Genomic DNA, 13,205 nt, shown 5'->3' on the forward strand with positions numbered 1-13,205 from the left:
ATATATATGAGAAGCAGCATGGTTTAGGCAGAAGAGAAAGTTTTGAGAACAGAAACCTGGTTTTAAAGCTCCCAAGTTCTCACTTAACTGAGCGTTCACAAGACTACTTAATCTATCCTCGGCAGTGACCATTTGAGTCTTTGCTGTGCTCAGACCTGGAGCCACTGCATATGGACAACATCTGGAGCAGCACCTGGACCTGCGGAGGCCTCCACAGCATAGCATAACAATAGAAGCAGTGTGAAGCAGTGTTCATAGTTACAGTATCTCCAGTTTACACGAGGATGGGGGAGGTATGAAAGTTGACTTCCTCCTAAGTACGGTGCATACAAATCCATGCTCTGGAACCGCTTTACATAATAGGTTCTGTTAACCTCACTTTACGGTGAGAAGGTGGAGGCACACAAGTGTTGAATGTTTTGGACCTAAGTTACATGCTAGTAATATTTGACCCTAGGCACCCTGGCTGCTGTGGTCACATCCCCCAGTCAGTGAGTTGATGTCGTCCACCTCATCCTAGAAACATGCCTTACAAGAGATACGGTCCCTGCTGGTCAAGAAGCCCCTTGAGTTTTCTTGCATATTTGTGTAATGTGTATATACATTTTCTCACCAAGTGTAGCTTGTTAAGTGTTGTCCCTTTGATAGAAGCTGCTCCAGTTTTTCTGGGCTTGGTTGCTATTGTCCCTTTGGTGCCTCTATTCACTGCACACAGGCATACCTGTACCCCAGAGGGGAGCCTCCCTCCCCTTCTCAGTGTGGGCTAGTGAGTGATTGTGGTCTGTTGTTTTATATCTTCTCTGGAGATCTCAACTCCTCTAGCTGTCAGATCACTCCCTTCAGCTGTGTTGGCCTTCGCATCTTCTTCAGAGCCTGATGTTGACTGTCCTCTGACATGACTCGGCCATAAGTCAGTCGTCCCTGCCTATGCTCAGCTGTACATGCTGAAAGCTAAAGGCTCACCAGTGCTGTCTTTCAGACCCCCAGGGTCTGTTATAAGGAAAACAGAACACTCTATAGCCCCTTCTGAAGATCTAAATATTGGAGCTTGCATGTAGCAGTAAAGAGGGTTTTAGAGAAAAACCTTAACTTCTTTCGACTTACTCCAGAACTCATTCTTCAGCTGAGAGGCAGTAGACTAGACAGGGGTAGCTGAACTTGGGCTCAGGTTGGATGGAGTCAGGTTCCATTGTCTCAGGACCACTTCCTTCATTGGGATTCAGATTCGGAGCCTTTGCGCGCTCTCTCTCTCTCTCTCTCTCTCTCTCTCTCTCTCTCTCTCTCTCTCTCACACACACACACACACACACACACACACACACACACACACACACGATTACCTTCTCCCTCCCTATTTTAGCTCTGGAAGATAGTAAACTTTGTGATCACTTAAGCCCCACATTGACATCTAAGACAGCTGGTGTCAGGTTCTTCTTAGGCACATCGGCTGTCGAATCATGGGGTCTGTAAGTGAAATCCAGAGCAGACTTCCTGCGGTGTGTTCCAGGGAGCAGCACCTCCCCATTGAGCATGCTCTGCTCAAAAGAATTCCCACACTGAGCAACTGAGAAGGCTGTTGTGGGCCTCTTTCCTGCCGTGCACCTAGGTTTTCACTAAAGGCTCTGGCAGGCTGCAGTGACCAGGCTCAGCTGTGGGCTCCAGCTAGTATTTCCTGGTCTGCACACAGATGTGGTCTCTGGAATCAAAGCATTATCTCTTCAAAGGGTGTGGCTCCTGTGTAGTTTGTACACTTCAGTACCTTCATCCTTAGAGGTCCTGTGTCTGCGGATCCCGATGTTGGTGCAGTCAGGCACCAATCAGGTCCAATCAGGCACCACCGCCTCAGTAGATCTTTCTGTAGGTAAAGGTAACAATGGGTTGAGCCTACTGCAGTATTATAGTACTTTCATATTTCTGGGACAGCAGAGGTGATTTTTTTTCTCAGTTCTCTTAAATAATATCCAATGTACCTTTTGTGCATTTATTTTTATTCTTCTGCCTAAGCCATTGCCTACATGGGCAGGTGTGCCACTCACCGAGTAGAGTGGTCTGCCAGGCTTTCAGGAAACCATTAGTCTTCTATTTTGAGCATCCTAGCTAGCATGCCTTCCCACCCACCAGGAGGAAGGACAGTAGCCCTGGCTGTCCTTCAAGGTGCAAAGAAATTACTTTAGCAAAGGCTGTAAAAGAGTTTTGCATTCTACTTTAGTGTTAAAATTTCCGAACATTTAAACCACATTAAAGGGTTTTATTACCATAGAACATAGTTGCTCAAAGTGCCATGTATTTAACTTTTAACCACTCTTCCTAAAATCTGAGAAGGGAATCTGTAAGGACAGATTGCTTCCCTTATTACTAGCCTTGTTCGTTGAATCTCTTAGAAAGATGACACACGTTTGGACAAAGTCCTAAAGGAAGTCCACAGACGTGGATTATCTTGATGTAAAGCAGAACAGTGAAAGAGCAGCCACCATCTCCGCCAGTTGCCTGCCTCATGACACAGGCTCTGCCGGCGCGGCGCTCCGGGGCGGGGAGCACTGGCAGAGGTATCAGGCTGCTTTGCTGAGACCTGCACCACACGAGTGGCAGAGATCCAGCCTGTTTTTCTTCTGAAATGTGAGGTCTTGTTAGGTTTGGTCACCAAGCCACCAAGGCAGACTGTCCCAGTCCTGGATGTGTCAAGAAGCACAAAGGGATGGAGTTCTTGAGAGGAAATAGACAGCCAAACACTGTTTTTAAAAAAAGAGCATCCTTTTCCTCGCTCACTAAGGAAGAGGATGCGCACAGCATCCCACTCTTCCCTCCCCCCCTCCCCCAAGGCTTCCAGCGAACGGTCCTTTATCAAGTATCAAGGACACAGCCAGGAAAAATATAAACATTGGAATTTTTAGCAGTGAATATCAAAAGAATACAAGCTTTCATGGGTGTTTGTTGGAAAGGAGCAAATAGGAAACAAGACTGTTGGTCCTAAGCTTCCTCAGGAGACTTTGGGCACTCGGAAAGTTACTTGCATTACACCCAACAACTTGTCTGAATCCCTGCAGAAAATCATTTAGAAGTACTGTGGCAAAGATGATTTCTTTGATGTGTGAGAAAGGATTTAACTTATTTTTAATAAATGTGTAATTGAATGCGGTTGTCTGTCTCCTAGAGACTTAGGCCCAGCAAGAGCTCCGTGAGTAAAGGTTCTCACTAGGAAGCCTGACAGACAGCCTCAGTTCAGTCCCTGGACCCACATCTGCACAAAGAGAACCAACTCCCATCTCTGTGCATGTGTGAGTGTACACACACACTCACAATAAATGTAAAAAGATTTTAGAAAGACTTGGGCATGCAGTTAACACCATAGACTTCAGAAGTCATAGGAGATTGACAAGCATGGAGGGCAGGGGGAAGCCATATAGAACTATTCACTTTTTAAAAACTAATATCAGAGAAATGGCTCAGCACTTAAGATGCTTGCCACAGAAACCTTCACCTGCCTTCAATTCCTGGAGCTCACGTAAAAGCCAGATAAAGCTGTCTGAATCTCTAATCCCAGAAGTCCTGTGGCAGGCAAGATGGAAGGTGGGGACAGGAGAAGCTGCTGGGAGCTGTAGGCTAGCCAGCCTGCTGGAGTAGAGGAAAATGACCGGAACAAGAGAGACCTGCCTCACCACAGAGGTGTTCACTGCAGCTTCCACATGTGCAGGGTACACACATGCTGCCACAGGTACACACGTGCACATGCAAATACAAATACACGTTACCCACTGGTGCTTATACACATGCGTACATGCTGGCACTCACACATGCATGCACACACACATACATGCTGGCACTTATACACATATGCATACATGCTGGCACTCACACACGTACACATATGCATACATGCTGGCACACACACAGTTAATTTGAAAAGTGGCTTCTGCTGAGTAGTAGCTTTCTGACATTTTTTAATCCCTGTTATTAAATGTGCACAGTGGCTTTTCAAACAGTCTTACCAAGAGTCCTCATTTAGAAGTAGGAAGACCTTTGAGGTCCTCTGGTTCTCTTTGAAATTGTTCACATGTCCCCTCTAATCTCCAGTGGAGTCCCAGGTTGTCAGGCTGTGCCCATCACACATGTTATTTCCCCAGGTCTGTTGACTAGAAATGATGGTCATGGTCTCTGTTGCTTTAAGGTTTGCTCACAGAGGACAGGAGAGAACCCGTTTCCAAGCACCGTTTTTCTGGGTCAGTCAGTGAGCCTCAGTTTGCAGTGTGGTTGTTTTGCTATGCAGACCATGCTGGCCTCAAACTTGTCATCCTCCTGTCTCAGTGTTCTGAGTGCTGGGATTAGAGGTGTATACCAACCACTACAGCTAGCTCCACCACGCTGTTTTGATTGATTTACATTTATAGTGTATTCCAAACAGTCACATACATACATGGTATAAGTGCATTCCCTTGGATTCACAGATTGGTTTCTATTGAAGTATTATCTAATGCGATTTTAAAATGAAAAGTAATCTTCAGCAGCGGTTGCAGGGTTTTTGCAATGTAAAACATGGTGCAGAAATGCAAAAGTTATGTGTAACCTTAACCAAATGTTGCACAGCCACACTGCAGACTGAGGCCCACTGAGGATGTAGCCTAGGCCACAGAGAGTCACTGTCCCTAAAAGAAAGGAAAACAGGAAGTAGATTTTATTTTTATTGTTGTGCTAAAGAGAATCTTCATCCAACTCAGGAAAAATGAGCTTGTTTGTCCTTGTAAGGTAAATGGGCGTCATTTGGTTACGCTCTAAAGGCCGAGTGTTTCTGAATAACCTAGAATTTTAGAAAACATCTCCTGAGAACTGGCTTTAGTAGTTCGAGCCATTACGTGTACCCACGGCCTGTGCAGACTTGAGTGTTGCCTTGGGCGGAGGTGGAAGGGCTGCCCTTCACCTTGGTTCTTCCTGCTCAGGAGAAGGCCAGCTGTCACCAGCAACAGTCCACCTGGAGAAAACACAGTTGTCCTAATATTGAAATACAGATTTGGGAATTTTGGTTTCGGTTTTCTATCTGCACATTTTCACATCTAGTTTAGTAGGCCTATGAGTACCTGTGAGTACTCATCGCTTTCTGTCACCGACTGAAAAGACTGAAGTCGCTGCTAAGCAGGTTTAGTTTGGTTTTGTTTTAACCTAGGGACACACCATGCACATACAACTTCCCACTCAACCAGCACAGCTCGTGCTGTGCCCTGTGCTGAGCGAGGGATCCTCGCTCAACCACCACTCACTGCATTCTTCTTTGGCCCTTTCCCTGGGTCTTAGGCTGTCGGGTGGACAGACAGTTCCTCCCTTGTTCCCCTCGCTCCTTGGTAGTAATCTGTGCAGTTGGTGTATGAGTTCTTGCTGGAGTGAGCGCTTACATGTCTGGGAGCCATCTGTGTCTCACATAACCCGGGTCTTTCCCACATCTTCTCTTCAGGACTCCTCGGGCATCAAGAGTCTCCTTTGTCCAGCTACCCAGAGTCTACACTGTTAAAGTAGCAGCTATCCATGCTAATGACCTGTGCTAACCAGGAAAGCTGTTACTGGTCACTGTAGTAGTAGCCGCTCAGGAGCACTCTAATCACAAGCAGAATTGGTGTACTTCTCAAATTCTGCTAGTAAAATGGATGCCACTAAAAAAGAGAGATGTGTCATTAATGTAGCCCAGGCTAGCCTGGAGCTTGGTATCTTCCTGCTTCAGCCTCCCAGGTGCAGTTCTGCCCCAAGCCTGGTTTATAAAATCAGGCTGCCTGGTGAGCCATCCTCCAGCACACATTTAACCCTTTCTACTCCTATGTTGTTGCCTGTCAACTTTTTAAAAAATGGTAGGGTTCTGAGTGACTTTGAGAGCCTTGTATATGTGTCTTTGTTGTGCAAAACTGAAAGCCGAGTATGGCTTTTGTGGATTTTCCCAGGGACTCGAGTGTGTTAGGGTGTTTCATTCCAGACTAGATGGTTTATATTTGTAGATTAACTTAGGAATAATGAAAAACCCTATAAATAAATAACATTGAAATCTTGGCTTAGCTGGTTAAAGAATTGTGAAAATGCTTCTATCGCTGAGACATGCCTGTGGCCTTGGAGAGTTATAGCTTGTCACTTGGGACAGTATTAGGCTAGCACTAATTGTTTAACAGCTGCAGAGGGACCCAGTACAACCCCTGTGCCTGCTTTTATTGCTCCTCCTCCAGTTCTGACTCCTTTATTCTCTCTGCGTCTACTGTTTCATTTCACTTTGTTTCTCCTTTGTTGTTCTGATCCCATTCTTTACACAGTGATACTTTTCACATATCCTACTTTCAAACTTCAAGATACCCAGTACTATCTCGGTATAAAGTGTCTTTGAACCAAGGCGCACTTACTACTGGACCAGACAACTATGAACTACAGGATGTGTTCAGTACACAACAGAAAGAGAGAAAGCTCCTGAAGACTGTCCCATCCCCCCACTCCCCCCCCCATACATGTCTCTCTATAAGGTAGCCTGTATCAGGCCCAGCACACTTGACTCTGCCCATAGGAAAGTGCTGATAGTGAACCCCATCCTGTAAGGTCTCCCAGTGCTGTGAGGAAAGCAGGAATTTAGCTCCTCAATTTTAGATTGTATTACGGTGGATGTGTAGCCTGCTGGGATCGAACAGCTAGTGACTACAGAATGCTGGTAGGGAATTTTGTACTGAAGACATGTGAGGATAGGAAACTTTGCAGATAGCATATACGTGTGTGTGTGTGTGTGTGTGTGTGTACACTATCTGCAAAGACATGTATGAATTGTTGATGTTCTTAAGAAGGAAGCACCTTACTGCTGTCAGAACAGGATGTGCCTGGTGTGTGTGTCACTCTAAGAAGGGACCTAGTTTATGGAACTGATGAACTTAGACGCTTAGACATTAATATCATCATAATAAATAATATAAAAATGACCTCTTGCCAGACGGAAGGGTGGCTCTTGAAGCTCCTAGAGTTTAACAACTGTACTCCATAGGTGTAGAAAGAGCCAGGGATTAGAAACCTAACATTAGGCTGAGGAAGAGTTTTAAAGTTCTAGGTCAAGCAAAAACTGTCCAGTGATCCTCATGCACCCCAGGTGAACAGGAGCAGACCTATTAGTGGTCTCTCGGTGTTTGCCTTTCAGATTCCCCCAACTCAGTCCTTCCTTGTTCTTGTTCTGAGTCCTCAAGTTGTTTTCCCCAGAAGTATTCTGGCTTTACTAGAATCAGTTAACGGAAAAGGTCAGACATGTATAAACTATTTTTAGCTAAAAGCAAGTATGTTTCTAGGTAGTAAGAGCCATGGTACACTACCCCCACCCCACACATATACTCACACCTGCCGTGGTTAACCAGCCACTAGAAGTTCCTAGTGGCTTCAAGGCTTTCTGGTTATAGTAGCTTTGGTATACAAAGGAAGCTTGCACTCTACTTTAGCTGTAATATTTCTTGGCTGGCAGGTCATTGCTGTGCACACGTACACACACATACCTAACAGCTAGAGACCCTGCCGTCCATGGATGGAGGACAAGCTGGGCTGAGGAAATGGTGCAAGCATGTGAGGAAGACTTGTTTCCTGGTTCCCACTTCAGAGACAGCAGAAACAATTAGGGTTTTTGTTTCTATTGTTTTGTTTGTTTGTATGTTTGTTTGTTTTGTGGCATGAAAAATGGGATGTACTGAATGTTTTGTTTTGATTTTTTTTCTGAGACCTCAGCATTTGCAACTTATACCATTTTTATAATCTATGAAGGAAAAAAGTCACCTAAAAAATTACATTTCATTGCTCAGAGCCATTCAGATTTCAGATGATATAGTGTAAAAATGCACATTTTAGGATTAATTATACAAAATAATTATGAGAAGACTAAAACACTTTGTTTATATTTATAGATTAATTTAGGAATGATGAATTCTCTCAATAAATAATAATCAAAGTTCCTGATGTAATCACAAGTGCAGAGTGATAAAAATGTTAAATGAAAGTCATTCAGGGTTAAAAGTGGTAGGAAAGCCCTCAGGACAGCTGAAGATGTTAGTCAAAGATAACTCATTTCATCTGTGGCAGCAGTCGCTCCGTACTGCCTATGCTTTGATGCACAGAGGATAGATAAAGCATGCACCTCCATGTGCAGACAGGAGGAGGTAAGCGGGGGAGAGGATTGGGAAGTAGAATGTGGGTACCTATCTCTGATCTGCTCCCAGCCTTGGGCTCCCTTAAAACCCCAAGCCAGGAACACTTACTTATCAAGGCCCCGGGAGCAAACAGTTCTCTCCAGTAGAGTTTGCAGTTGGAGAGAGGAGGAGACGTGTTTGTAAGCTGCAGCGATCGCTCTGAAGGAGAGATAAATGGCTGTGAAAGGGTGAACTGACACAGCCTCCGAATGGTTGTGTAGACGTCAATCCAGTGAGAAGTCAGATGGGGCATAGCCTGTCCAGGACACCCGGAGCCATGTGTCCTGGAGCCTGGGAGACTGCGGTGGCAGTGAGAAGAAGCCAACTCCAGAGACCCTGCCAGACCTGAGCCCCCCTCCCCCCAGCAGTTGTTACTGTAGCCTGGAACCTTCTGGAACCTTGTGGCTCTCCTAAGCTGAGGGTTTCCTGAGGGCCCTCCTCCACTTGTTTCTTTCCAGAGCCTTGCTAAACATTCCTTGTTTTAAGGGAGCCTCCTGCATTTCAGAGAAGATAAGCACCCACACTGTCCTGTCTTTTCCCTTTACCTCCTGTCTGCCCTTCTTACATCTCTGACAGTGACATCATCACCACCATCATCATAACAACACAATACATGTGTATTTACAGCATGGAAGCAGCCAAATACTGCTAAGGAAATGAACCATCATTTAATACATTCTGCGTTCCGTCTTTCTTTGGAACTTTATTTTTTTATTTTTTTAATTTTATTTATTTTTTTTTTTTTGAGTAGCAGGATGTTTGCTTTGTAGCCTGTGACTGCCCATTTGCAAGATTCAGATCCATCTAGCCATTTCTGACAGTGTGCTTGCTGTGTGCTTTCATGCACCACAGTATTGGTATTTCACTGGAGTCAAATAAGCATGCCCTCTCTGGTCCTGTGTACCTTGGGGTTTTGGTTTGTTTCGTTATTTTTTGTATTTGTTTCCATAAAGCCACTGCTTCTGAGTGATGATTAACTGGAAAATTCCCCAACAAGTTGGAAGGTAACATTTAGTGAGTTCAAGGTCATCATTTCTGGTGTTTCTACGAGTGCTTCCCTTTCCTGTCAGGGTACAAAAATCATTATTCTCTAGCTTTACTGACTTTCCAAAAATAGTTACTGAAGTTAGCCTAGAATTCTAAAAATTGGAATTCTTCTCCCAGAATACGGGAGCTTAGCCTTCCCTGGGAGCCAGGCTTTGCAGTCTGTGCGTGCATGTGTGTGAGCACACACCAGTGGAGATGGGTGCACTTTGAGATTCGCGGTCTTCAGAGAGTGTGCTTTTACCTAGTAGACCTTGTCTAATTAGCTCCCCGAAGTCCCTCGCTTAAAGATTATCTTACTTCTGGCAACTCATTATTATGAAGTGAAGGTCAAAGTGTTTGTAGCAAGCCATTTCCTCTCTAGTTATGAAGTGTATACCAAGGGCTTCATCGTCGTCTTCTTGTTCCGGGGACACGCAGACTTGATCATTCAAGTAGCAAAAAGTTATTTCAGGATATTGGCATGAATAGTTGGAAATTCTGGAATGTGGGTAGTAAGGAGCTTCCCAAATATTTGTTTCTTGTATATTATAATATTGATGTAGTGGGCAGCCTTTGCTGAAGCAGTAGCTAATGTTTTGGATTCGTTCTGGTAACTACTAGGAAAGGTGTATATTGTTAGGAAGCCTACAACTTCTAAGTAGAGCCTCCTTTTAGAGACACTGTTAAAACTGGTAGTGCTGAGCTAAACACAGAATCCATAATGCACATGGTTTTTGTACCTTACCTCTGTCTTTCTGTGGGGTTTGTAGCTGTCTTTTCAGGCACCTGTAACCAGCGTAAAACAGTTGTTTACCTATGCTTAGAAATTATTTCTTGTATCTGACGTTTCTCTTTGTCCTTTCTCCCGTAACTTTAGTCGCGAGATGGAGAATAAAGAAACCCTCAAAGGACTGCACAAGATGGAGGACCGCCCCGAGGAGCGGATGATCAGGGAGAAGCTCAAGGCGACCTGTATGCCAGCCTGGAAGCACGAGTGGCTGGAAAGGCGGAACAGGAGAGGCCCTGTGGTGAGTGTGGGTGCCGGCTCCGGGATGGAAGCAGAGGAAGTGAGAAGCCCAGCTTCCTGTTTCCCTGAAATAAGTCATAATTAAAACTCTGCTCATTAAACAACTTTAACCACGGTAGGAATGTGTTTGGTGGCGTGCTTAAAGCAACACTGCCCTCTAATGTCAGGGTCTGTGCTCTTGAGTAGGTTTATACTGTTCTTCTATGAATAAAAATTCTAATTTATTTGAGATGCTTTATGTCTAATAAGGTCTAAGAATATTTCCAGAAATCTTTCAGGAAAGGGGCGGGGGAATCAGATTAAATAGACTTGGGGCTAAAAATAAGATTTATGGCGTCACAAGAGTAGCTAGGTTAAGAAGGGAAAGACTCCTGCATCCTGAGCTGTGATTTCCGCTCACACAGTTGAAGATGCAGTTGTGAAATGTGCTTCTGCATCCAGACAAAGGAAGAGGCCTGCCGCCAGTCTCCTGAAAACATTTTCTTTCAAAAGAAAATATTTTTCTTTTGAAATAGAGATAGCAATAATAAGATTCATTACACTCCAGCCAGCTCTTGACTAAGCCCTGCCACATAGTCCTTCTTCCTCATCCCACGGGCGTATTTAAGTTTTAATCGACTAAATACAAAATAAATTTCAGCTTTGAGATTTTATTCTATGTCTTAGTGTCTTGACTGCATGTTGTCTGTGTATCGTGTGGGTATCTGGTACCCACATGCGGTGGGATCCTTCACCGTTTCATCCTTTGCAGAGGATGGAGAAGTCAAGGACTAAGCTTAGAAACTTCTGCTGAAACACTTTTAGAGGTGGCAGTGAAGAGGGGCTTATTTCTGCTTTGTCAATGTAGAGAACTGAGCAGTGAAAATCATCAGAGCTCAGGGCGTGCTCCATCAGAGCTCAGGGCGTGCTCCATCAGAGCTTAGAGAGTGCTCCATCAGAGCTCAGGGCGTGCTCCATCAGAGCTTAGGGCGTGCTCCTTTTCAGGCTCCTGGAGCTGGAGTTATTCTGCAGTGCTGTATGTCAAAGCCAACCACGTTACTGTTACATTGTTTAAAACTAATTTTTTCTTACTGTCTACTTTCTGGTAAATATTTAAATACCTTGCCTATGTATGTGAGGCAGGAGGAAAGAGCGAGGAAATGTGTAGAATAAGTAACATAACGTATAATCCTTGAGCATAGTTGCCCATCCTGCAGTTTGTGGCTTACAGATTTCAGCTTATCATTAGGAAGTTAACTGTGTACTTGGAAGGTCTAACTACATTTGTTTTTATTGTTTTTATTCAGTTGCCTTTATAAAACCTTCTTAAAACACTAAGTAAAAAAAAAAATCTCCAAACAGGAAATTGAGGCTTATATACAAGAAGTAAAAACAATGTGTAAAATAACACAAAGCCATTAATGAGCAGGTACCAGATACATGAGGCAGACAGACAAGCAAGAGTTAGGACAGATGAAGAATGTAGGCTGGGCCAGTAAGATGGCTCGGTGGCTAAAAGGCTCTCGCCAGGTCAAACTGTCAGGGTTTGGTCCACACAGTGGAAGGAGAGAACAAATTCACACAAGTTACACTCTGACTTCACACACAAATAAAGAAATAAATGCAGTTCCAAAAAAGATTTTAGGAGGTAGAGACGTGGCTCAGCGGTTAAAGAGTATATCTGTTCTTGCAAAGGGACCGAGAGGTTCCTGGCCCCATATCTGGCGGCTCACACCTGTAACTGTAGCTCCAGAGGGATCATTTTCAGGTCCCTGTGCCCATGTACACATCCCCCATAAATAAAAATAATACAGCTAAACCTTTTTTAAACTACAGAAATCTTTAAAGAATGTAGGTTGCGTTGACGGAGGGTTAATGAACAGTAGGATTGTAACTGAACTGAAGGGAAGGGTGAGCATTCGTTCCTCAGGTGGAATTGTGTGTACAGAGGAGGAGGTGCGGGAATGCACAGCGTAGACTGCACTGTACTCAGGGTGCAGTGCCCAGGTTTGGTCCAAGAGGCCTGTATTTAAACATGGCAGTAACAGCAGCAGGTTGTGTAAATTGCATGTTTCCAATTTAAGAAGTTGGTCTTTAAGCTTGAAGCTTCCCTGGCTTTTTCTAAGCCCTTAATCTCTCTTTTTCCCCCGTGGTCCTGAGATTTGAACCTAAGGCCCCATGCATGCTGAGAAACCTCTGTAGCACTGGGCTGTGCTGCTAGCCCTTCCCTGCCTTCTTGAGCTACACCTTAAAAATATTGTAAAATAACATTTTTTTATGATAGTATACTACAATCAAACTGTATTTGACTACTTAATACCCATTATTACTGTTTTTATGGCCTACATTTTTCCAAATACAAAGGAATAGTTCTTCAGTTTCATTGAGTAATTCTTGAAGTGCTAATTTTGCTGCATTTGATTCCTAATTTAAGTTGATTCTGAATATCAAATGAGCTAGAGAATACAATAAATAACAATTAGTTTTTCTGTAATTTTGTATGGTAACCTTAATATAAACACAAGATAAACAACACTGGTGTAAGTAAAATAGTCATCCAACACCAGTGACATAGAGTGATACCAAATAAAGTGTGACCTGTTACCTGGTATATTTGTATTAATGTATAAAAGCTCAATGCATTTTCCACTTTATGGATGTTCAAATGTATTTGTTCTTGTATATTTTAAAGTAAGCAAAATATTGAACTATTTTCGATTCAGGTGGTGAAACCAATCCCTATTAAAGGTGATGGATCTGAAATGAATAACTTGGCAGCTGAGCCCCAGGGAGAGGGCCAGGCAGGCTCTGCTGCTCCAGCCCCCAAGGGCCGACGTAGCCCGTCTCCTGGCAGCTCCCCTTCAGGACGCTCAGTGAAGCCGGAGTCCCCAGGAGTGAGACGGAAACGAGTGTCTCCGGTGCCTGTAAGTTAAAATTCAAACCCAGTCTGTTCACGTCTGCCATCTTTGTCTCGTTCACAACACAGGAAGTGTTGCCCAGCTGGG

General features: G+C 44.1%; 1 protein-coding gene across 1 annotated transcript in view; it reads left to right on the plus strand.

Moving 5' to 3' along the window:
* Positions 1–13,205, plus strand: part of Map3k1 (mitogen-activated protein kinase kinase kinase 1) — a 64,311-nt gene that overhangs the window by 24,912 nt on the left and 26,194 nt on the right. The window contains exons 4-5 of the mRNA XM_028783353.1: positions 10,072–10,222; positions 12,924–13,124. Of these exons, the coding sequence (XP_028639186.1) occupies positions 10,072–10,222; positions 12,924–13,124 (352 nt within the window). The remainder of the gene's footprint in view (positions 1–10,071; positions 10,223–12,923; positions 13,125–13,205) is intronic.

The sequence above is a fragment of the Grammomys surdaster genome, unplaced genomic scaffold (assembly GCF_004785775.1).
Source record: "Grammomys surdaster isolate TR1022 unplaced genomic scaffold, NIH_TR_1.0 99, whole genome shotgun sequence".
Lineage (NCBI taxonomy): Eukaryota > Metazoa > Chordata > Mammalia > Rodentia > Muridae > Grammomys > Grammomys surdaster.